The 20,755-nt window shown below is 36.8% G+C and overlaps 9 protein-coding genes across 11 annotated transcripts; 1 reads left to right on the forward strand and 8 right to left on the reverse strand.

The window, feature by feature from the left end:
• Nucleotides 1-277: 277 nt before the first annotated feature.
• On the reverse strand, nt 278-2,299 carry LOC17896622 (pentatricopeptide repeat-containing protein At1g64100). The gene has a single exon (XM_006300824.2). It carries the CDS (start codon nt 2,292-2,294, stop codon nt 426-428), a length of 1,869 nt encoding a protein of 622 aa, XP_006300886.1. The 5' UTR covers nt 2,295-2,299; the 3' UTR covers nt 278-425.
• A 154-nt stretch (nt 2,300-2,453) lies between these two features.
• Nucleotides 2,454-4,676, forward strand: LOC17894091. 3 transcript variants are annotated; one of them, XM_023787224.1, is made up of 7 exons: nt 2,454-2,775; nt 2,859-2,951; nt 3,051-3,131; nt 3,247-3,393; nt 3,840-4,061; nt 4,155-4,247; nt 4,361-4,676. In XM_023787224.1, exons 1-7 carry the CDS (start codon nt 2,542-2,544, stop codon nt 4,520-4,522), a joined length of 1,032 nt encoding a protein of 343 aa, XP_023642992.1. In that variant the 5' UTR covers nt 2,454-2,541; the 3' UTR covers nt 4,523-4,676. The 3 variants fall into 3 exon arrangements, with proteins under 3 accessions (XP_023642992.1, XP_023642993.1, XP_006302509.1); XM_023787225.1 differs by having other exon boundaries at nt 2,862-2,951; XM_006302447.2 differs by having other exon boundaries at nt 2,455-2,775; nt 3,247-3,378.
• A 585-nt stretch (nt 4,677-5,261) lies between these two features.
• LOC17894870 (cysteine-rich repeat secretory protein 4) lies at nt 5,262-6,461 on the reverse strand. The gene is made up of 2 exons (XM_006301394.2): nt 5,561-6,461; nt 5,262-5,470 (listed from the first exon to the last, which is right to left on the reverse strand). The coding sequence occupies exons 1-2, from the start codon at nt 6,459-6,461 to the stop codon at nt 5,400-5,402; spliced, it is 972 nt and encodes a 323-aa protein (XP_006301456.2). The 3' UTR covers nt 5,262-5,399.
• A 465-nt stretch (nt 6,462-6,926) lies between these two features.
• LOC17895631 (cysteine-rich repeat secretory protein 4) lies at nt 6,927-8,227 on the reverse strand. Its single transcript, XM_006301570.2, has 2 exons — nt 7,306-8,227; nt 6,927-7,176 (listed from the first exon to the last, which is right to left on the reverse strand). The coding sequence occupies exons 1-2, from the start codon at nt 8,225-8,227 to the stop codon at nt 7,100-7,102; spliced, it is 999 nt and encodes a 332-aa protein (XP_006301632.2). The 3' UTR covers nt 6,927-7,099.
• A 541-nt stretch (nt 8,228-8,768) lies between these two features.
• Nucleotides 8,769-10,071, reverse strand: LOC17894920 (putative cysteine-rich repeat secretory protein 5). The gene is made up of 2 exons (XM_023787226.1): nt 9,291-10,071; nt 8,769-9,076 (listed from the first exon to the last, which is right to left on the reverse strand). The coding sequence occupies exons 1-2, from the start codon at nt 10,069-10,071 to the stop codon at nt 9,006-9,008; spliced, it is 852 nt and encodes a 283-aa protein (XP_023642994.1). The 3' UTR covers nt 8,769-9,005.
• A 468-nt stretch (nt 10,072-10,539) lies between these two features.
• Nucleotides 10,540-12,174, reverse strand: LOC17895636 (probable cysteine-rich repeat secretory protein 6). The gene is made up of 3 exons (XM_006300288.2): nt 11,409-12,174; nt 11,211-11,295; nt 10,540-10,714 (listed from the first exon to the last, which is right to left on the reverse strand). Exons 1-2 carry the CDS (start codon nt 12,172-12,174, stop codon nt 11,234-11,236), a joined length of 828 nt encoding a protein of 275 aa, XP_006300350.1. The 3' UTR covers nt 10,540-10,714; nt 11,211-11,233.
• A 1,206-nt stretch (nt 12,175-13,380) lies between these two features.
• Nucleotides 13,381-14,436, reverse strand: LOC17896207 (putative cysteine-rich repeat secretory protein 7). The gene has a single exon (XM_006301075.2). It carries the CDS (start codon nt 14,375-14,377, stop codon nt 13,505-13,507), a length of 873 nt encoding a protein of 290 aa, XP_006301137.1. The 5' UTR covers nt 14,378-14,436; the 3' UTR covers nt 13,381-13,504.
• A 418-nt stretch (nt 14,437-14,854) lies between these two features.
• Nucleotides 14,855-15,989, reverse strand: LOC17894777 (cysteine-rich repeat secretory protein 8). The gene is made up of 2 exons (XM_023787449.1): nt 15,176-15,989; nt 14,855-15,104 (listed from the first exon to the last, which is right to left on the reverse strand). Exons 1-2 carry the CDS (start codon nt 15,987-15,989, stop codon nt 15,034-15,036), a joined length of 885 nt encoding a protein of 294 aa, XP_023643217.1. The 3' UTR covers nt 14,855-15,033.
• A 595-nt stretch (nt 15,990-16,584) lies between these two features.
• On the reverse strand, nt 16,585-19,192 carry LOC17896213 (nucleoporin NSP1). The gene is given in 4 exon segments (XM_023787228.1): nt 16,585-17,122; nt 17,217-18,009; nt 18,012-18,620; nt 18,995-19,192. Coding segments are annotated over 3 exon segments (1,788 nt in total). The 5' UTR covers nt 18,600-18,620; nt 18,995-19,192; the 3' UTR covers nt 16,585-16,715.
• Between the last annotated feature and the right edge of the window lie 1,563 nt (nt 19,193-20,755).

A 20,755-nucleotide genomic window follows, 5' to 3' on the forward strand; every position in this document is an offset into this window, starting at 1 on the left:
GTTTGAAAGTTAATTGTTTCAAAGGATTATAACCTCAAGAATTGCTTTTATACGCATATGATGGATAATGTCCTTTCGTTCTTCTTTGTTAGCCTAATCCAAACGAACACATAAATTAAGTTTTCTTCATTGGACTTAGTGTTTACTTAATCCTGTCAACGAAACATACGAGGTTTCCTATATGATTATGATGTATCGATATGTGGAAATTAAAGGGAAATTGCTCGGAATTTATTAATTAAAGTGATGATTAGGATTAATCTGTAGACAAATCACAGAACCAAAAACTTCTGCAAAATCATCTCACATGTTACATTTAACATTGAATCATACGAAAAGAACACTAGCAGCAATGCACAAGTGAGTAGGAGAGTCACTCTTCCCAAGAAACACTAAGACAACGACATCATATCAAAAAAAAGCTCTTATCCAATCTGCCATCTTATCATATCAGCACCATTTTCACGGTATGCATCTCCATTGAACCCCTTGCTTCGCATCTCCTTCACAAGTTCACCTGATGCAGCTATTTCACCAGCTCTAAGGCATCCCCTAATTAGAGTATTATATGTGCAGTCATCTGGTTCATGTCCATTGTCCTTCATTTTACTGAATAATGCATTTGCTTCTGACATTGCACTTTTTCCACAGAATCCAGATATCATTATATTGTAAGTTTGAACATCAGGCTCCACACCATCGATGGGGAGACTACAAAATAAGTCCCATGCTTCGTCCACCTTGTTACCCTTGCACATTCCATGGATGATGATGTTATAAGTAGCAGTATCAAGATCTATCTTACTCTTTTGGATAACCTCAAACATTTCCAATGCATCTTCTAGTTTCCCATTTTCGCAGAAACCATACAACAAAATGTTACAAGTTATGGTATCAGGGTACACACCCTGAGAAGTCATCTCCCGGAAAAGGTCTTGTGCAGCATTAAGTTTGCCCACTTGACAGAGCCCGTGAATTAGAGTGTTGTAAGAAATTGTATCAGCAACTAATCCTCTTCTCGACATTTCACGGAGAAGTTTCATTCCATCATCTACCATCTTCGCCATACAACATCCGTGTATGAGAGTATTGAAAGTAACTACGTTTGGAGAACATCCCTTGCTAGCCATCAAATCAAACATACGATTGGCGTCATCTAGACGGTTGTGTTTACAGAATCCATCTACCATTGAGTTATAGGTGACTGTATTAGGAACTATACCCCTGCTGAGCATATCTGCGTATAATTCTTCAGCCTCAGTGAACTTCCCTTCTTTGACCGATGCATTGATCAATGCATTGAAAGTGAAAATATCAGGACTGATTTGCCTTTCAATCATATCACGCAACAATCTTTCAGCATCACTCCATCTACCAGAACTACAAGAAGCATCTATCATACAGTTGTAGGTAACTACACTGGGGAAAATACCTTTCTCACGCATTTCAGTGAAAAGATTCTGAGCATCGCTGTGTTTCCCTTCCTTGCAAAGACGATCAATGATGGGATTATATATTACAAGATCAGCTTTGATGTGGCTTTCATCCATCTTCCTAAGCAGATTCAAGGCCGAGTCAGTGTCTCCCATCTTACACATTCCATTTACAATTGTTCTGTAAGTAACAACGTTAGGTCCATGACCATTTTTAACCATTCGATCAAGCAGAGCTAGCGCTTCAAGAACCCGACCCTCACGGCAAAGACCGTTCATCAGTGTGGTGAACGTCACAACATTTGGTGTACATCCCGTTTCAGCCATACGATCAGATAAAGCAACGGCTTCAGAGATCCTATCTTCGAGACAGAACCCATGGAGAAGCGTGCTGAAAGTAACAATGGTGGGCTGAAAACCAAGTTTTATGATCTTTCCCAGTGTAGACAAAGCAAAGGACAACTTATGACAGCTGCAGAAACATTTCATGACAATATTGAAGCTGTAGATACTAAATGGAGTCCGTTGCAACTCCATCTTCTGGTAGAGAGAAATCACAACATCAGGTCGTTTCATTCTCACGATGACACCCATTACTTTACAGAAATCAATAACAGATGGGAGGGGACGAGACCAAACCATTTCATTGAACAGAGCAATGGCATCATCTAAGGTTTTGATATAATGAAACCCACTTCTCAATTTCAACTTCTCTCCTACAAAAGTTACTTCGCTCAATGAACTAGGTAGACTCTTCCAAATCGTACGTGTCTTGGACGAACGAAGATGGATCAATCTCTTGCTGATCAATCTAGAAGAAGCAATAGCAGATTCCAATCTCCAAACCCTAGCCACCAGCATCTTCTGTTGTTTATTTTTTTTGGTTTCTTCTCGATTTTTCTAAGTTCTAAGTTGACAAGTGAGTGAAGCCCAGAAAACCGGTAAATTTAAAATGAATCATAAAATTAAAATCAAACCGGTTCGTCTAATTTTGGAAGATAAGAAAGATAAATAATTACGAGCGTGCAGAAAAAAAAGTCACAGTCGCGAACCAAATCGAAGATAAACCCCAAAGCTAGCGAGAAAAGCTTGAATTTTAGGGTTGAAGATGTGTTCGTTATCGATGCAATTCTCGATTTTGCAATCACGGTTTCGTCCTTCTTCTTCGTCTTTTTTATCCAACCATGAACCTAAACTCTCTACTTCTTCCTCTGTGAGCTTCCCGTTGAAGATGACGAAGAGTAGCAGCGGAAGTGGGGGTTTGATGGTTCTGAGAGTTAAAGCTTATGGTTCCTCCTCTGATTCGTCTGCAGATTCCTCCACGCCTCCTAATGGCACTCGGGTAAATTGAACTTGAAATTGCAATTGGTTCAGTGTTCGATTGATGTTGAACACTAATCTTAATCGATCAATGGTTTTGAGCAGCAGCCTAAAAGCAGGAGGGATATATTACTGGAGTATGTTCAGAATGTGAAGCCTGAGTTCATGGAGATGTTTGTTAAACGTGCCCCTAAACCTGTAACTTCTCTGCTTCATTCTCTCAAAAGACCCATTTAAAAAAAAAAAATTAGAGCTTTTAATTGATTCTATGTTGAATCCTTGGTAATTTGGAATTAGGTGGTTGATGCAATGAGACAAACTGTGACGAATATGATAGGAACGCTGCCTCCGCAGTTTTTTGCGGTTACTGTCACCTCTGTGAGTGCTGCTTTAATGTAATGGAAATATCGAAGTGATACGTTTTCACAAGTTGTGTCCTGTGTTTGTTACTTTGGTTTTGTTTGTGTGATGAATTTGCGTATTATGGGTTTAGGTTGCCGAGAACCTTGCACAGCTGATGATGAGTGTGTTGATGACTGGGTATATGTTCAGAAACGCTCAATATCGTCTTGAACTGCAACAAAGTTTGGAGCAGGTTGCTCTTCCTGAACCACGTGATCAAAAGGTGAACGTGTTTAAGGTCTATAACTGCTGTTTTCTGGAGAATTTAACATGCCCTGTAATTATGTTAGATACTGATGAGAGTTTATTTACTTGTTGCTTCAATCTTGACTCTTCAGCTTCTTCTCTGTTTCTCTCTGATTAGCTTTGTGTTATGAGCTAGTGTAGAAGCATTATAATTCTCCCATGTAACTTGTGGTGGGTTATAGCTGCGTTAACAGCTCAACTACTATTGTTGAGTCAGTTAACTAGAGAGCTAACATGTTCATATTAAGTTAAGGCAGTATGATTTGGTTATTCTGATTTGGTCTCGGATATTGGCTCGGGCAGTCGTTGAGAGTTAGAGATTTCTCGTGTGATGCTGTAGTTCTTTGGTGACTAGAAAAAAACTGTTTAATATGCGTGTGTTAAGTTTGGTTTATCAAATTGTATGTGACACTGGTTTTTTTATTCTGATTAAGCCAGGGAGCTGATGAAGACTATGCACCTGGAACACAAAAGAACGTTTCAGGGGAAGTGATCAGGTGGAATAACATATCTGGTCCTGAGAAAATTGAAGCGAAAAAATATATCGAACTTCTGGAAGCAGAGATTGAAGAACTCAACCGTCTAGTGGGGAGAAAATCTGCGAATCAGCAGAACGAGATTTTGGAGTATCTAAAATCTCTCGAACCCCAAAATCTTAAGGCATGAAAATTCATATTCATATATTAATTTTTAGTTTACCTTCATTTAGTTTTTATCCAACTTTTCTCAGTTGCAATACTTTGGAATTTGTAGGAGCTTACAAGCACAGCAGGTGAAGATGTTGCTGTGGCCATGAATACATTTGTCAAGCGACTTCTGGCTGTTTCAGACCCAAACCAAATGAAGGTTCTCTGATGTTAACTTCTTCAGTTGAAACTTGTTTGAGTTATGTCAATTATGTTGTGTATATAGAATGTGATTGTGAATTGGCTGATGTCCATATTTTGGTGGTTACGCAGACGAATGTGACAGAGACAAGCGCAGCAGACCTAGCAAAATTGTTGTATTGGTTAATGGTGGTGGGATATAGCATTCGGAATATCGAGGTTCGGTTTGATATGGAACGTGTGCTTGGTACTCAAGCGAAACTTGCAGAGCTGCCTCCAGGTGAAATTATTTGAATACTATGGTGAATAAACCCGGGGGCCTTTTTACCCCAAAGAACTGAGATTTCACTTATGTAATTTTTATTGTAAAATTGATCGAACTTAATTTGATGAGAAGACAGTATTGGCTGCTGGAAACTTGGAATTAGATCACAAGTTTTTGCTTTGATTGACTTCTTCAGATTCACAACTCGTAGACAAAGGCTTTACATAAAGATATGTACGGTCTGATGTACGTACGGCCTGATGAACGGACACAAGATATGGAATAAAACTTGTCTTTGTCAAGTTTAGTGTTGACTTGAAAATATAGTTAGTTACTTTAAATTTTAAAATATACATTTTAGAAAATTAGGATTTAATTAGTAAATATAATAATTATTTGGAAAGAATTGAGAAAACGACTAATACTATTGTAATTTTCTGAATGATGTACTAGATGACCCTTCGCTCGAAAATATTCATTTTGTATTATGATTCTGAAAGTTGACTACTGCAATTCGTAGATATTTTAATTGGATTATGAAAACAAGACTCATATATTATAATGACATGCATGCATAATTTCCTAGATATTTTGATTGGCACAAACCGTTTAAATAAATAAATAGTAAAATACAAATGAAAACTGACATACTCAAGAGTTTTTTTTTTGTTTTTTTTAATTCATATAAAACGCAACACCTTGAAGATTATGAATGTAGTAAAGTTAAAACGCAATTTCTTGGAAACAATCTCAAGATTGGGAAAACTATTAGGACAAAAACAAAGAAGACATACTGAAACACAGATAATAACATAAGTTTAGGGGGCTTGGATCTTAATAGACAAGAACATTAACACATTACACTTCAAACTTCACGTAACCAGTACTAGAAAGAAATCTTTACATTCATACAGCCGAAAGTGCTAACACATAAGCCGTCATGACCGCAACTATAATTCTCCCACATATTTCGTTTCCTACAAGACGAGAAAAAGGTCAAACTGATTAATAATTTACTCTTATATATTCCCTTCTTGATAATTAGATTTTTACAACAAAATGGTTACCTTTTATAACGTTAATAGAAAATGACCCGCTAAAACTCGGTCCGTTTTGTGGCCGCCTGAAACGAGGCGGAGATGGCCGTAGAACTGGGGGAGAACGTGGTGGAGGTGGCGGAGATGGTGGAGGCGGGGATGACAAAGCGGAAGCTTCATACCGTAAGAGACATTTAGGAGTAAAGATTTGAGCCAAAAGAGACCGGCTGCAACAGTCCAAAATTTTTTGAACCGCAAGTTTCAGACACACGGTGCAGTTTCTTGAATCAAGATCGGGACTACACTGAACAATTGAAACTAAATCGTACGAACCCTCGAATTGTGTCACACGTTCTTGATCCTCGACGAAATATGGTGTTGATGATGACGATGATGATGAAGAAGACGCTCTGGTGATAAGCTCATCCATTTTATCGGACAGAGTTTTTCCGAACCGATCAGTATTAGGAGCAGAGCTCGGAGAGTATCTGGTGATAAAAGGTCTGTCTTCTACTAGGGTAAAGAAGGAAGAATCCGAGTAACGTACCATACACTCTTCATAGAATATGAAAGCTTCTTTTTGAAAAGTGCAGTTTCTTGATATTTCTAGGGTTGCGGTTTGAACACAGTCGGAACAAGATTTTCTCGTGATGTCTCCTCTACAGAGAAACATGCTACGGACTGTGTTGGGGCTAAGACCTGTTGTGGCGTTTGCATAGGTTCCTAGAGAGGAACGTTCACGGAGAGAGGAGAGAAGTGTTTCACGGTTTGTCCGGTAAGAGCTGGTTCGCGTGAAGTTGTCAGAAGATTGGCGGCAGAAGGTGCGCATGTGGTCAGGTTGGGATATGGCCGTTTGGCTTGTAGAGAAGAGAAGAGATAAAAGAGAAAGAAAGCAAAAGATAGAAGAGAGACTTTTGATCATTGTTGCCATTGCTTCTTTCTTTCTTGTTTATGAATTATTTGAGAGAAAACGAGAAGAAAATTTATAGCAGAGAGATCTATTAAAGATGCATTATAATCTTGACTAGACAAATGTTTCAATTATTTATAAGTGATTGTTGAGTTATATATCTATAATGTTATCTACTTTAATATTTAAACTAGGATATGAAACAACTGACAAAAATATATAATTTAGTGTGATTTGTGTTTGGTGTGGAAGAAGAAGCTCTGCCTCTCTTTATGAGTTCGATTTTATGAAATCTCAACCTAGTGCTAAGTATTTTTATAGTCTAAATATTTATAATTCTTGGATCAATCTCATGATTTTGAGAAAACATGTACATATTAGACCAAAAAATCTATAACAACAAAAAATTAGGGAAAAGAAAAGAAAAAAAGGGATAGTATATTTGGTAAAACTCCAATTTCTTTTTATTTCTGTCAATCCATACAATTTAATTTGTTTTTTGAAAAATTCATTCAAATCAAATTTCAGAATCAACAAAAAAACATACCGAAACACAAATTAAACGAATACAAAACTTTAGAGGGTAATTGGACCTTATGAGACATATGGAATGAATAAAACAAATCACACTTCACACAACAAGCATAAGGTCATCATCTTTACATTCCTACACCAAAAAGTGTTAAAACATAAGCTGTCATGACCGCAATAAAAATCCTCCCAAATATTTCGTTTCCTGCAAGACAAGAAGAAAAAATGACAAACTGATTAGTAATAGTCTATATAATAAGTCTCTTCTTGATAACTAGATTTGTACAACAAAATGGTTACATGCATATAAATTTAGAAGATTATATATTCTTACCATTTATAGCGTTAATAGAAAATGACCCGCCAAAACTCGGCCGCATGAAAAAGGGCGGAGAGGGTACTAGGGATGGAGTAGTAGGCAGTAGCGATGGAGGAGAAAATAAAGGAGAAGGTGGTGGAGGTGATGGAGATGGTGGAGGTGGTGACGACAAAGCGGTTGCTTCGTACCTCAAGAGACATTTAGGGGTAAAGATCTGTGCCCAACGAGACTGGTTGCAACATTCCAACATTTCTTTGACCGCAAGTTTCAGACATGTTGTGCAGTTTCTTGGATCAAGATCAGGACTGCACTGAGCAAGTGAATCCAAATCAAACGAACCCTCGAATTGTTTCACACGTTCTTCACTCTCCACGAAATACGGTGTTGATGATAATGATGGGGAAGAAGTTGCATTGATGATAAGCTCATCCATTTTATCGGAGAGTGTTTGTGGGAACCGGTCCAAGTTAGGAGCATAACTCAATGAGTACCTAATGATGTAAGGTCTCTCGTCTACGAGGGAGAAGAAGGAGGAATCTGAGTAACGTACCATACACTCTTCATAAAATATGAAAGCTTCTTTTTGATGGGTGCAGTTTCTTGAGATTTCTAGGGTTGCGGTTTGAACACAGTCTGAACAAGATGACAACGAGATGTCTCCTCTACAGAGGAACATACCACGGACTATGTCGGGAGTAATACCTGTCGTGGCATTGGAATAGGACCCGAGAGAGGAACGGAGACGAAGAGAGGTGAGTACGATATCGCGGTTGGCCTCGTATGCGCTGGCTTGTGTGAAATTGTCAGAGAATTGGTTGCAGAAGGTGCTCATGTGGATGAGGTCAGCTTGGGACATGGTTTGGCTTGTAGAGAAGAGAAGAGATAAAAGAGAGAGAAAGCAAAAGAGAGAAGAGAAACTTTGGATCATTGTTGCCATTGTTTGTTCTTTTCTTATGTTTATGAATTGTGAAAGAATGATGAAGAAAAATTTTAGTAGACAGATTTATAAAAAGATGGATTATATGTATACTCTTTGACTCTGAAAATTCTTTTATTACTCTCTAGACTCTTAGGTGATAGTTGAGGCCATGTTGTTGTATAAAATGATAAACTTGATTGGTTCTGTAATTTAAAACCAGATGAAAGACTTGTTTAAGGAATAATAAAGAGAATTATTGAAGCTAACACGTTTGTTATATTATTGTCTGAAGCAAAACATAAGACTTGATTAGGTAGACTTTCTTTTTCTTTTTTTTTTTTAATTCTTGTATTGGATTAAGAAGACTCTGATCAGTCTAACAATTTGGAAGGCATGTTTTGAAACAGCGAAAATTATTAGGAACAGTTGGAGACTACATAGAAAACAAGATATGTTTTAGATATCTTGGTCCGATCAATAGTTACAAAGTCTCAACGTGAAATCAAGTCCGAAACTAGTTTTTCAATTATTTAAAAACAAATTTATGCATAGTCTGAAATTCGAAATCAAACCACATGTGCATACTTTATTTATCTTGATACCAATACATATTATTACCAACAAGATAACACTGAAAGTTGAAACCTAACAAAATATATATACAAATATTTATATTCTTTTATTTTTTTGGTGGTTTTTAAATCTACGTAGACGAGAACAACAACACAACACAATATATGGGTACGTACGTCACCCAAATATACTCACACTATCCTTAGATCATCACTACATTTGATCATAAAACCATTAGTGGTAACGCCAAAGCTGTCATGATTGCAATAAACGTGCTTCCAACTATTTCATTTCCTGTTAAAACAAAAAATAAAGAGCCAAAACATATGTTTTAGTTGTTTATTCTTTGATAACTGGATTGTAAAGGCAGATGATATTACGGTCGAGTCGACTAATTAATCTTCAGTTCAACCTGGTTTAATCCGGTCAAGGATGGACCATACCAATTGGTAACGGTCCATGTACTACTAATTTCATCATTCTTTTTGGTATTTTTCAGATAACTTACCTTCTGTAACGCCAAGACTCGTCACGTTCGGTTGCAAAGCGGAGATTTCATACGAGATGAGACATTTAGTAAAGAAGATCCGAGCAAACTCTGCATGGCTGCAACACTTCGAGAGTCTTTGGACAGCAAGGTTCAAGCAGACGGTGCAGTTTCTTGGATCAAGATCAGGACTACACTGGACCATTGCATGTAAATCATACGAACCTTCCAATTGAGTCACACGTTCTTGATCCTCAACAAAATATGGAACTGGTAACGTTGAAGACAAGGATGCTTTTAGGATAAGTTTCTCTAGTTTTTCAGGAAGTGTTCGATTGAAAAATTGCGGAGATCCCAAAGACTTGTTCGGAGAGTATCTAGCGGTACTAGGTACATCCTCTACGAGCGTGAAGAAAGAAGTGTTCGAGTACCGAACTATACACTCGTTAGAGATTATCAAAGCTGTTTTACGATAAAAGCAGGATTCGTAGATTTCCAACACTGTGGCATTGACACACTCTGAACAAGATGTTCTGTTTAGGTCTCCTCTGCAAAGGAACATGCCATATATCGTGTTTGGGCCGCCAACACCGGCCGTGGCGTTGGAATAGCCTCCGATGGAGGAACGGTTGCGAAGAGTGGAGAGGACCGTGTCGCGATTAGAAAGATAAGGACTAGTTCGAGTGACGTTGTTGAACTCGGTGCAATCAATACGCATTTGAGTAGGTTGGGACATGGCTCGAAGAGAGAATAAGAAGAAGCAAAACGAAGCAGCAACAAAATGTGTATTGAGTCTCGTCATTTTTTTGGTATCTTTCTTGATTATTTATGACTTGCAAGAAAGAACAAAACAGAGCACATACATAGAGTTATATAAAGAAAAGAATTGTCTCTCTTTGTTATTAAAAATATATATATCATATGTCCACATATAACGTTTGTAGTTTGTTGACCAATTCAAAGGTTGAATCCATGAATACATAATTATTATTTTAGTTGAGTTAATCCTTAGATTGTATAGAAAACGATGATTATCTTTACAAGCCCGTTTAATAAGATGAAGTCTTACGTAAGGTAAAAGATAAAGTTGATAATTTTGCTTGTGAAAAGCTAAGATAAACAAGACTTGTTCGTAGATTATTATCTTTTAATTAATCGTGGTTAAGGTCGAAAGTCTATAATCTTTTTGGAGTAAATATCATAAAACTATGTAATCCAGCCGTAAGAAAGTGACTAATGTTTAAGATAATAACAATCTGAAAATCGGCGTTTATGTTTTCATAATGTTGAATACATACCATTTACAAGTGATTATAAATGTAATTACTTGCATTAAATTATAAGAACTTATACCATACGTTTTAAAATTCGATATCATAGACCGACTAGTGCTAAAGCCGAAGTTGTCATGGCCGTAATTAAAATTCTCCCAAGTATTTTCCTTCCTGCAATACAATATCAAAGAAGCCAAAAATATTTAGACATCTCTACAAAATTAATATGAAATATATCTCTACATCTCTTTGTTCAAGACCTAATTAATAGCTAAAATACACTTTATTTAGGCATCTCTACAAAATATCATAATTTAGTTCACCCCTTCTATATTACCATCCTCGTAAAACAAATATCTGGTCATGATATTTTTATGTAAAAGTTATTAATTAAGAAAACTAATTAACATATATACATTATATATTTTTGATGCTCTAAACCCTTAATATTAAAACATCCTGTTAACATAGAAGCTGTCATGATGGCAAATCTGCAATTAATGGAATGTGAATGAGTTGGAGGGCAATCCCACTAATTTAGGAGAACACATGATGCCATATCTTTATTCAATCTTTAACCAAGTCAATGTTGGTTTATTCTGGTTAATTATGATCTTATCATCACCAAAACGGAGAGAAACACAAATACAAATCAGTAGTTACAAACCTTAATTACATCACTAGATTTGGTCATAAAATCATTAGTAAAGCTATCATGATTGCAATAAACGTTCTCCCAAATATATCATCTCCTGTAAAACCAAAACAAAATAAATTAAGATAGAGCCAAAAAAAAATCAATTCAAAGCCATATCACATAACCATAGTAGATGATAAAATTAAATGATATGTACTGTGACTCTACCTTTTCTAACGCCATGACTCGTTACGTTCGGTTGCAAAGCAGAGATGTTATACGTGAGGAGACATTTAGGAAATAAGATACGAGCCCAACGAGAATGGCTGCAACACTCTGAGAATTTTTGGACTACAAGTCCCAAGCACACGGTGCAGTTTCTTGGATCAAGATCAGGACTACACTGAGCCATTGCCTCTAAATCATACGAACCCTCCAATTGAGTTACATGTTGTTGATCTTCCACAAAATATGGAACATGTGACGAAGAAGACGAGGATACTCTGAGGACAAGCTCGTTTATTTTTCCAGGAAGTGTTTTGTTGAAAAATTTCGGATAATCAGAAGAGTTGATCGAAGAGTAACTAGCGGAGTTAGGTGATTCCTCTACGAGCGAGAAGAACGAAACGTCCGAGTAACGAACCATACAGTCGCCAGAGAACATGAAAGCACTGTCATGAGTTTCGCAGGTGTCACCAATTCCCAACGTAGCGGAGTGGACACAGTCTGAACAAGATGTTCTGCTTATGTTCCCTATGCATAGGGACATGCCATAGACTGTGTTTGGTCTAAGACCGGCCGTGGCGTTGGCATAATAGCTTCCGAGGGAGGAACGGTTGCGAAGAGTGGAGAGGACGGTGTTGCGGTTCGTTTGATAAGCGTCGAGTTCTTTGTTGCAATCGGTTAGATTTTGAGAAGGCTGAGACATGGCTCCAAGAAAGAATAAGAAGAAGCAAAACAGAGAAACAACAAAGTGTTTAATGATTCTTGTCATTTTTTTTTCTATGACTTTATGAGAAAGAACAAAACAGAGTACATAGGATTATATAAAGAAAATAGGGAAAATTAGCATTATAGTACATTTTCAAAACTTAATTTGTTATATAGTACATTTACTATTCAAAATTGGATAAATAGAAAATGGGTCCACTATGTGAGATAGAGAATGTGTGAGATAGATGAGAAAGTGGGGTATAGTGTAGTGGTGGTAAATTACAAAAGGGTAGATGTACAAAAGGCATACGTACAATTCATTTGTACATATAATTTGTGTACAGTTTGATCTGTACAATTGTATTTGTACATATATATCATATTGTACAAATACATGTATAATACAATATAATAGTCAATATACATACAATTATATCTATACATATATCATTGTATATAGTTTTTATACATACATTTTTCTGTACATATAATAAATATACAGTTTGATCTGTACAATTGTATTTGTACATATATCCTATTGTACAAATACGTGTACAATCGTTTACGACTTGTATACTAATATTTGTACACTTATTAAGTTGTACAGATGTACATATGTACACGTTTTAAGTTGTACGGATTAGATCTGTACACTTAGTAAATTGTACATATCTAAAATTAATGAAAATTATTTGTTATTATCAAATAAAATCTTCAAACAAAATGCATATCATATAATAGAGAAAAAAACATAGATTTTTATATATTTGAAACTTGTAAAAAAAAAAAAATTCATTGACTAGTATTTTAGTTTTTAGATTGAAGGGAGAATGTAATTAAAAAGAAAAAAGAAATAAATGAAAAATATGTGTTTAATGGCATTTGTGTAAATATGAGAAAGTTGAAGGGGTTCTAATGTCTTCCAAATAGTGAGAATAGTAAAAGCTGACTAATTTGCCAATTATAAATAGTGATTGTACTATTTTGCTAATTAAGTTTCAAAAATGTACTAAACTCACAATTATTCCAAGAAAATATACCTTTTTATTTTAATTTTAAACTCATTCAAATCCGTGATGACCACATATATAACGTGGTAGACTAGTTCAGACTTCAGAGGTTGAATCTTTATATATTAATTAGTATTATTTAATTTGAACTTGAAGTCCATGTTCTTGTAGAAGAACTTTGAATATAGTTGCAGTTTCATTAAATAAATATGATGAAGCTAAAGGCAAGATATATAAGTTTTATTATACATGTCACACAATATTAAATGCAAATTTTTTAATTAGACATCATTATTTATGATCACAAATCTACACAAGTGCAAACACCTAAAAAACTGCCATTGTAAAAGCAATCTCCCAAATAGCGTTTTTGTAGAAAATTCAAGTGTTCAGTGGTGGCGGCGGTTGCGTAGGAGATGGTGGTGGTGATTGAGGCGGCAGAGGTAGAGGAGGCGGAGACGATGGAGATAAAGGAGGCAACAGCGACGGAGTTGGCGGTGGTGATGGCAACACAAAGGTTCTATACCTCAAAAGACATTTAGGAGTAAAGATGAGAGCAGCACTTGGTAAGCCGCAACAAGTTGAAACTCTTGAGAACGCAAACAGGAGGCAAACGGTACAGTTTGATAGATCAAGATCAGGACTACACTGAATCATTGACACTAAATCATATGAACCTTCTGACTGAGTCACACGTTCTTGATCCTCTACTAAATACGGAATCAAAGAGGATGGAGATACGTTGCGAATCAGTTGGTCGAATTTATCGGATAGTGTTTGGTTAAACCGGTTTGAGTTTGGAGCAGAACGAAGAGAGTAAAGAACGATGCTTGGTCTGACTTCTAATTCAGAGAAGAAGGAGACGTTGGAGTATCGAACCATACACTCTTGGTAGTATATGACCGCTCTTTTGTTAAGAGTACAGTTTGTAGCGATCTGGATTGTTGCGGCTTGGACACAGTCTGAGCAAGATGATGTGTTGATGTCTCCTCTGCATAGGAACATGCCATAGACCGTGTCGGGGCTAAGACCAATCGTCGCATCGGAATAATAAGTTCCGGAAGAGGAAGATACGCGGAGAGTGGAGAATAGGGTTGCGCGGTTTGATTCGTAAGAACTGGTTTGTGTGAAGTTGTCGGAAGGATTGCATACAGTGTGCATATGTTGAGGTTGGGACATGGTTTGGTGAGATAACAAAGAAAAGAAGAACAAGTAAAACAGAGTAGTAGTAATTGTAAGTATGATTCTTGCCATTTTGTTCCTTTTGTAATTATGATTGTTAAACAAAACAGAGGAGATCAAGATTATATATAGTAGAAATGAATGAGTTTTTCTTTGTTGATTTATTTTAAATAATTAACGTATACCAATTCAGAGAAAGAATATGTAAAACCAGTATTGTTAATTGTTATTCATCCATGATAACTACATCGTTAAGAAGACAAAATCATAAAGTCGACGCAAAAGTCAAAACAGAGTTAAATGAGTATCTTAGGGTGAATGAAAGGTTTTTTCTTCTCTGAATGAAAGACCTTTATATAGCTTTACAAGATGACCTAATCGTTAAAGACTTGCATAACAAGAAAATGAGATATATGCTTGACTTTAAATTTTAACCGATTCGGATTTATACATGTATTAAATCACATGTATATCTCTTGTTTTGGGAGAAGTAAGAGGGGCTTATAGAGTTTAAAGTTTACTTTTATACCTCCAAAACATTTTATGCAATCGCGATTTACAATATTGTTAATATTCATTTTTTTTTTGTGTGCACAATGAGAATTATCACCTAGTTGATTTCTTTATACACAAGAAACTAACATATCAGACGTGGTCGTCACACACATAACACATTTGTGGAATACAAATTACAAACAAAATTCTTCAGACTCGTTGGACTAGATGGATCATAGACCAACAAGTGCTAACACCGAAGTTGTCATGGCGGTAATGAAGATTCTCCCATATATTTTGTTTCCTGAAACAAACATATCAAATTCTCAGTTCCTGATTCTGTATATATATATGATACACACACATTTTGCTCACCTTTTATAACGTCAGTAGAAGATGAGCCGCTCGGTGACTGAGAAGTTGGCAAACCGGTTGTGTTATACTTCAAAAAACATTTAGGAAGAGCAAAGTGAGCCCAACGAGCATTGGTGCAACAGCCTGAGACACTTTGGACTACAAGTCTCAAGCAGACGCCGCAATTTGCTGGATCAAGATCAGGGCTACACTGAACCATTGTGTCTAACGTATACGAGCCATCAAATTCATTCACACGTTTTCTATCCTTCACATAATACGGCGTCGAAGAAGACAAAGAAGACTTTGATGCTGTGAGGATAATTAGTTGCTCTACCTTATTGGATAGGGTTTGCGCGAACGGATTAAAAAAAGAATAAGGAAAAGAAGAAAGAGAGTATTTAACGACGTAAGGGCCTTCTTCTACGAGGGTGAAGAAGGACTCATTGGAGTATCGAACCATACACTCCTCGTAATATATTATAGCCTTTTTTGTATAAGTGCAATTATTTTTTATGATTTCTAGAGTTGCGGTCTTTACACAGTCTGAACAAGATGTTCTGGTGATGTCTCCTCTACAGAGGAACATGCCATGGACTGTGTCGGGGATGAGACCGACTGTGGCATTGGAATAAGTTCCTAGAGAGGAACGGTCAAGGAGAGAAGAAAGCAGGGCTTCTCGGTTTGACTTGTATGAGCTGGTTTGTGTGAAGTTGTCGGATGTTTGGTTGCAGAAAGTGTGCATGTGTTGAGGTTGAGACATGGTACGGTGAGATACTAGAACTAAGAAGAGGGAAAGTAAAGCAGTGCAGACTCTTATAAGGAAAATGGCCATATTTTGTGTTTTTTTTTCTTGTTTATGAAGATAGAATAAAACAGAGCTGTAGAAAGCTAACCATTATATAGGGAAAACGATCTTCTATTATTTAATTCATTCAAAAACATAAACGTCTAATACCAATTCAGAGGGATACAAATAATCAGATGATTTCATCAATAAGAGTTATATTTCTGAACAACAAACATCAACTTTTCTTAATTACTTGTTCTTTAAGCTAAGAAAAACGTCACATAAAGGTAACCCAATAATCAGCTCTTGTTATTGTATGAAGCAATACATGGATTTATTCTAGATATATCTGATGGAAAGAAGAAATCAAGAGTCAAAGTCGTCGTACCTGATCACAAACTGTCATTTGGAATATGGTATTTACAAAAACATATGACCATGTATAATCATACTATTCTGTTAACAAACAAATAAATTATGATTAAAACGGAGAAGCAATGTATGTAACTATGATTCTAGAGGAGATGAGACTTCTATAGTAGAAAGAAAAAAGCTTGTTGGTTGGTTTTTTCAAAATAATGATGTTTACATTGTACCAATTCAGAAGAAGAAAATGTAAAACTAAAGCCGTTTTCATCAATGATAGCAAATATCTTTCTTTACTAAAACGAAAAATCATGAAGTTGACAACTGTTTTTTGCATCTAATCAAAACAGAGACTTAGTCTTACAACTTGAAAGAAAGAGTTTTGATGCAGAGAGCAAAGAGAAATTACTGCAGACTCATGGCCGCGAACGGGAGAACAATGTAACCTTGAACAGGATAGGCTTGGAGAGCTGGAGTTGCGCCTTGAACAGAAGGAGTTGCACCAAACATCATAGGACCAAAACCAGTTGCAGGAAAGAACATCCCGGGAGGAGTTGTAGCAGCTGATGGAGGAGTTGTGGCACCATTAAAGGTGAAGTGGCCAGAAGCAGAGGAGCTACTCGTTGCTCCACATGCAGTGCATCGGGGTGATGGGGGAGGAGGAAAAGTAGCGGTTTCATGGGGTCTCTGAACACTCGAGTTTATGGAAGGAACTGTTGTGAATGATGGTGTAATACCAGGGAAGAAACCAGTTGGAGCAGCGATTGGCCTTGAGCCTATGGGATAGGTATGAGCACCAGGAAAAACCCCACCTGTAACATGAGAATAGTCAAAATTACAGAGAGATATAAAAGAAACAATGTTAGTAGAAGATTGAACTGATGAGTGAGTTAGTTAGTTAAATACCTTTGTCTCCTTGCTTGTAATCTTCCCACCTTAGTTCTTCATGGCTTTTGTGTTGATAAGGCTTAGAAGCAGATATGGAAATGAATGTGTCGCCTTTTTCTGTGTGGAGACCCCAAGCAGATTTGTTTTGTCCATCATGTGTAGGCGCATAAGCTGGAGTTCTACTACCTTGTTTAGTGCCGTAACTCCATTCATGAGATGCAGAAGGATTGAATCCAATATTGGGATGGGTGCTGAATAAAGAAGGTGATGAAAGAGGCGAGCTCGGCGACATAGTAGTAGCTCCAAGGACACCAAAAGATTGAGGACCTGCACCTATTGAACCACCACCAAAATTTGGTGGATTTGGGCTCAATAGGTTAGAGGAAGACCCAGGCGAGTAGCCTACACCAAATCCAGGAAAACCACTGCAGTTCACTCCAGATTTGGAACCAAACTGTGAACAAAAACTCCCTGTAGGTGTACCAAAACCAGTCGATGTGTTTTGTCTGGCAGGGTAGGAAGATGCTGGCTGGTAACCAAAAGCAGAAGTAAACGGTGAAGAGCCACTCCCCAAGGCTCCTGGGTTACAACCAAATGGTGGGGATGTGGAAGTGCTAGCTTGGACAGGAGCTTGCGTTTGCCCAAAAATCCCTGTAGTTGCACCAAAAACACCTGTTGTAGTGTTTGAAAAGGAAGTTACTGGCGAGATACCGACATCAGGTCTTGCAAAAGCAGGTTTGCCAAAACTATGCACTGTCGGAAAGCTAAAAGATGCACCAGACTGGAAGGGATCTTGCATTGTCCCAAATCTGGGTGGTGTGGGAGTAGAGAGTGCACCAAAACAGATGTGGGTTGACCAAAAGCTTGCGTTGGAGCAGAACTAACCGAACCAGTATTACCTTGGACAGGAGCTTTAAATATGGATTCAGTTGCGAAGATGGGTGGGGCAAGAGTTGGCGTTGGTCCGGAACTAACAGATGTGGTGGCAGCAGGAGCGGATCCGAGTTTGAATACTGAAGAGCTGTGATCTGGAGATGAAGTTGCGGATGCGGAAGCTCCAGATGCACCAGAACCAGAACTAGTAGCTAGTATAGGAGCTTGGAAGGCTGGTCCTTGTGAGGGAGACCCAAAGGACCGTTGTTTTGGGTCAACAGATTGCTCTGGTCCGCAATTAACAGAAGGGGTAGCAGCAGGAGCGGATCCAAAGATAGTTGGCGAAGAAGATGAGGTTGAAACAACAACATGCCCAAGAGCTTCTTGAAGAGTTCCGGGACCAATCGGAACTGAAGCGAAGGATGAGCCAATCACACTGTGCAGTTCAGATTCTTGGGTATTGAGTACGCCTGCAGTGCGACAATGGTAACAGTCTCTGCACTCTGGCTCAGCAAAATCAATTCTCATCCTTCTCTCTGATGTCTCAAACTGTTAACAAAGAAAGAAAACACACATTGATCAGAGGAAACCCTAATTCAAATATTGAATCGAATAGCAAAACAACGCAACAGAAACCCTAAATCCAGGTCCTTTAATTTCCACTAAAATCTAGGCATTACATCAGAAAGTAACGATCTTTATCTAAAACAGAGCAGTACTAAGCGAATCGACGAGGGAGAAGTATGGTAAAGCGTGCAAAAGAAGTAATTGAAGAACCCTAGTTACGAACAGAGGATAAGGATCTACAACCCAAATCAAGCAAAAAAAGATGGAGAATAATAGCGACCGGCCGGTAATCAAATTGGTGAAACAGGAATCAAAAATCAGACAAAAACGTAAGAGTTGTAAGAAAAAAATCGAACCTTTGAACAAGAAGTGAGGAAGCGGAGCAACGACCAAGAGAGATTGAAGGAGAAGCTTTAATTCAGAAATCAAAGGTTAGGGTTTGTGTGAAGAAGAAAAAAGAAAAGAGCACTTTGTGGTTACAATTTATAGGAAACGATTTCCTCACTTTGCCTGCGTCGCTATAACGCTTCTTCTTATAAGATTGTTTTTTTCTTTTCTTTCTTTCTGTGTTCTTGTGGCGTTGTTTTAAAGCTGGACCATTTCATCAAATCTCCTCATTAACTTAAATAGATATATATTTATTTCTTTGAATGGGAAAAAAAGGATAAGCCAAAATTTTAAGAATAGGAAAGCTATTTATTTTAAAATGAATTATATTGAATTATATAATTAGATTCCTTCTAGGGATAAATATAGTAAAGAAGGAAATTAAACATAATGTTTAGTCAAATATGAAAATAATTCCTACCAAAAAAAAAAATCAAAATAATTAACTAAGTGGAAGCTCCCTTAGTCTAGTGGTTGACGAAAGGTTGTTTAACCTTCTACACCAAGAGGTCTGGGGTTCGACACCTAGGTAATGCGATTTATTTAATTTGCAGATTAAAGAGATAAGTTTATAGGAAATCTATAACAATACACAATTAGAGCCGTTCGCCGTGATTCTACGCATGGAGAAGGAGGTGTCGTCAGGAGAAGATGTAATATGTGGTGAATCTAAAAGGGTCGGACAGAATTGTCGGTAGTAAAATCGTCATTGTAACAATTCTCATAATTTACAATAAATAATAAATGAAGAGTTAAAAAAAATAATAATTACCTAAAATTAATTTTCTTTTAATTATAATCTCTCCCTAAATTTTGGTGTATAAATGTACGTGAGATCAATGGACACACACACACAAATTGTACAAGTCTTTTTAATTCTTTTATAAAACACAAGGTTTAAGACTTGTAGTAGCAAGAAACATGAAATGCTCTTCACGTTCACCATCTTCTTCTATACTCTCTTCTCCTTACATCTTGTTAGTCATCTCTGATAAGGGAATATGTATTATTCACTTATACCTTGTATATAGGATCATTACTTGGAGAACATTCTTGTATACAAGTATATATTGTATATCTAATGAATAGAGAGGCAACTCACTTTGCTAAGCAACAATCTCTTTTCTCAATAAGTATTTGTAAAATTACTATGTGTGTTTGTGAACATATAACGAATTATAAAATGTGTTCGGTGATAGGTGTGCACCGTGATGACTGATGACTGATGAGTGCAAGGATGCAAGAAGGCAAGAGCGGTATATTGAAGCCAATAACATTCAACACCAATGCAGATTGTGCAAAGGACCAATACACAACTGCCAGTCTCATACTTGTGCATCAGTGCATGCGTACCACGGAATCCTAATTGTTGCTAGATTTTGATCTAGAATTTAATTTTTTTCTTTCTGATTAACTATATTTTTGATGCAGAAAAATATTTGGAAATTATCTAAATATCTATTATTATTATTGTTATTATCTTTTTATTTATTTATTATAATTATTTTGAGTTTTAGTATTTTATGCTTTATTATATATAGCTAATAGCTTTCTTATGCCTTCGATCCTATTGTATCCAATCATTGATAATTTGATTTAACGAAAGATGTAAAGAGGGTTTTTATAAACTATTGTGAAGAGTATTCACAAAACCAAAAGCTTTTGCGAAAGCCAGGTAAGACTCTCAAACCCTATATTTCCGAATATATTTTGAGAATCAACGTATCTCT

Source organism: Capsella rubella, unplaced genomic scaffold (genome assembly GCF_000375325.1).
Source record: "Capsella rubella cultivar Monte Gargano unplaced genomic scaffold, Caprub1_0 scaffold_2, whole genome shotgun sequence".
Taxonomy (NCBI): Eukaryota; Viridiplantae; Streptophyta; class Magnoliopsida; order Brassicales; family Brassicaceae; genus Capsella; species Capsella rubella.

Coding starts and splice junctions, on each gene's coding strand:
- LOC17895636 (XM_006300288.2), bottom strand. CDS start 12,174: ATGACAAGAATCATTAAACACTTTGTTGTTTCTCTGTTTTGCTTCTTC. Junction 11,296..11,408: donor GAGTCATGGCGTTAGAAAAG/GTAGAGTCACAG, acceptor TTGGTTTTACAG/GAGATGATATATTTGGGAGA.
- LOC17894920 (XM_023787226.1), bottom strand. CDS start 10,071: ATGACGAGACTCAATACACATTTTGTTGCTGCTTCGTTTTGCTTCTTC. Junction 9,077..9,290: donor GAGTCTTGGCGTTACAGAAG/GTAAGTTATCTG, acceptor TTGTTTTAACAG/GAAATGAAATAGTTGGAAGC.
- LOC17894870 (XM_006301394.2), bottom strand. CDS start 6,461: ATGGCAACAATGATCAAAAGTCTCTCTTCTATCTTTTGCTTTCTTTCT. Junction 5,471..5,560: donor TTCTATTAACGTTATAAAAG/GTAACCATTTTG, acceptor CTCGTCTTGTAG/GAAACGAAATATGTGGGAGA.
- LOC17894091 (XM_023787224.1), top strand. CDS start 2,542: ATGTGTTCGTTATCGATGCAATTCTCGATTTTGCAATCACGGTTTCGT. Junction 2,952..3,050: donor TTAAACGTGCCCCTAAACCT/GTAACTTCTCTG, acceptor ATTTGGAATTAG/GTGGTTGATGCAATGAGACA. Junction 3,394..3,839: donor AAAAGGTGAACGTGTTTAAG/GTCTATAACTGC, acceptor TGATTAAGCCAG/GGAGCTGATGAAGACTATGC.
- LOC17896622 (XM_006300824.2), bottom strand. CDS start 2,294: ATGCTGGTGGCTAGGGTTTGGAGATTGGAATCTGCTATTGCTTCTTCT.
- LOC17896207 (XM_006301075.2), bottom strand. CDS start 14,377: ATGGCAAGAATCATACTTACAATTACTACTACTCTGTTTTACTTGTTC.
- LOC17894777 (XM_023787449.1), bottom strand. CDS start 15,989: ATGGCCATTTTCCTTATAAGAGTCTGCACTGCTTTACTTTCCCTCTTC. Junction 15,105..15,175: donor TTCTACTGACGTTATAAAAG/GTGAGCAAAATG, acceptor TGTTTGTTTCAG/GAAACAAAATATATGGGAGA.
- LOC17895631 (XM_006301570.2), bottom strand. CDS start 8,227: ATGGCAACAATGATCCAAAGTTTCTCTTCTCTCTTTTGCTTTCTCTCT. Junction 7,177..7,305: donor TTCTATTAACGCTATAAATG/GTAAGAATATAT, acceptor CTTGTCTTGCAG/GAAACGAAATATTTGGGAGG.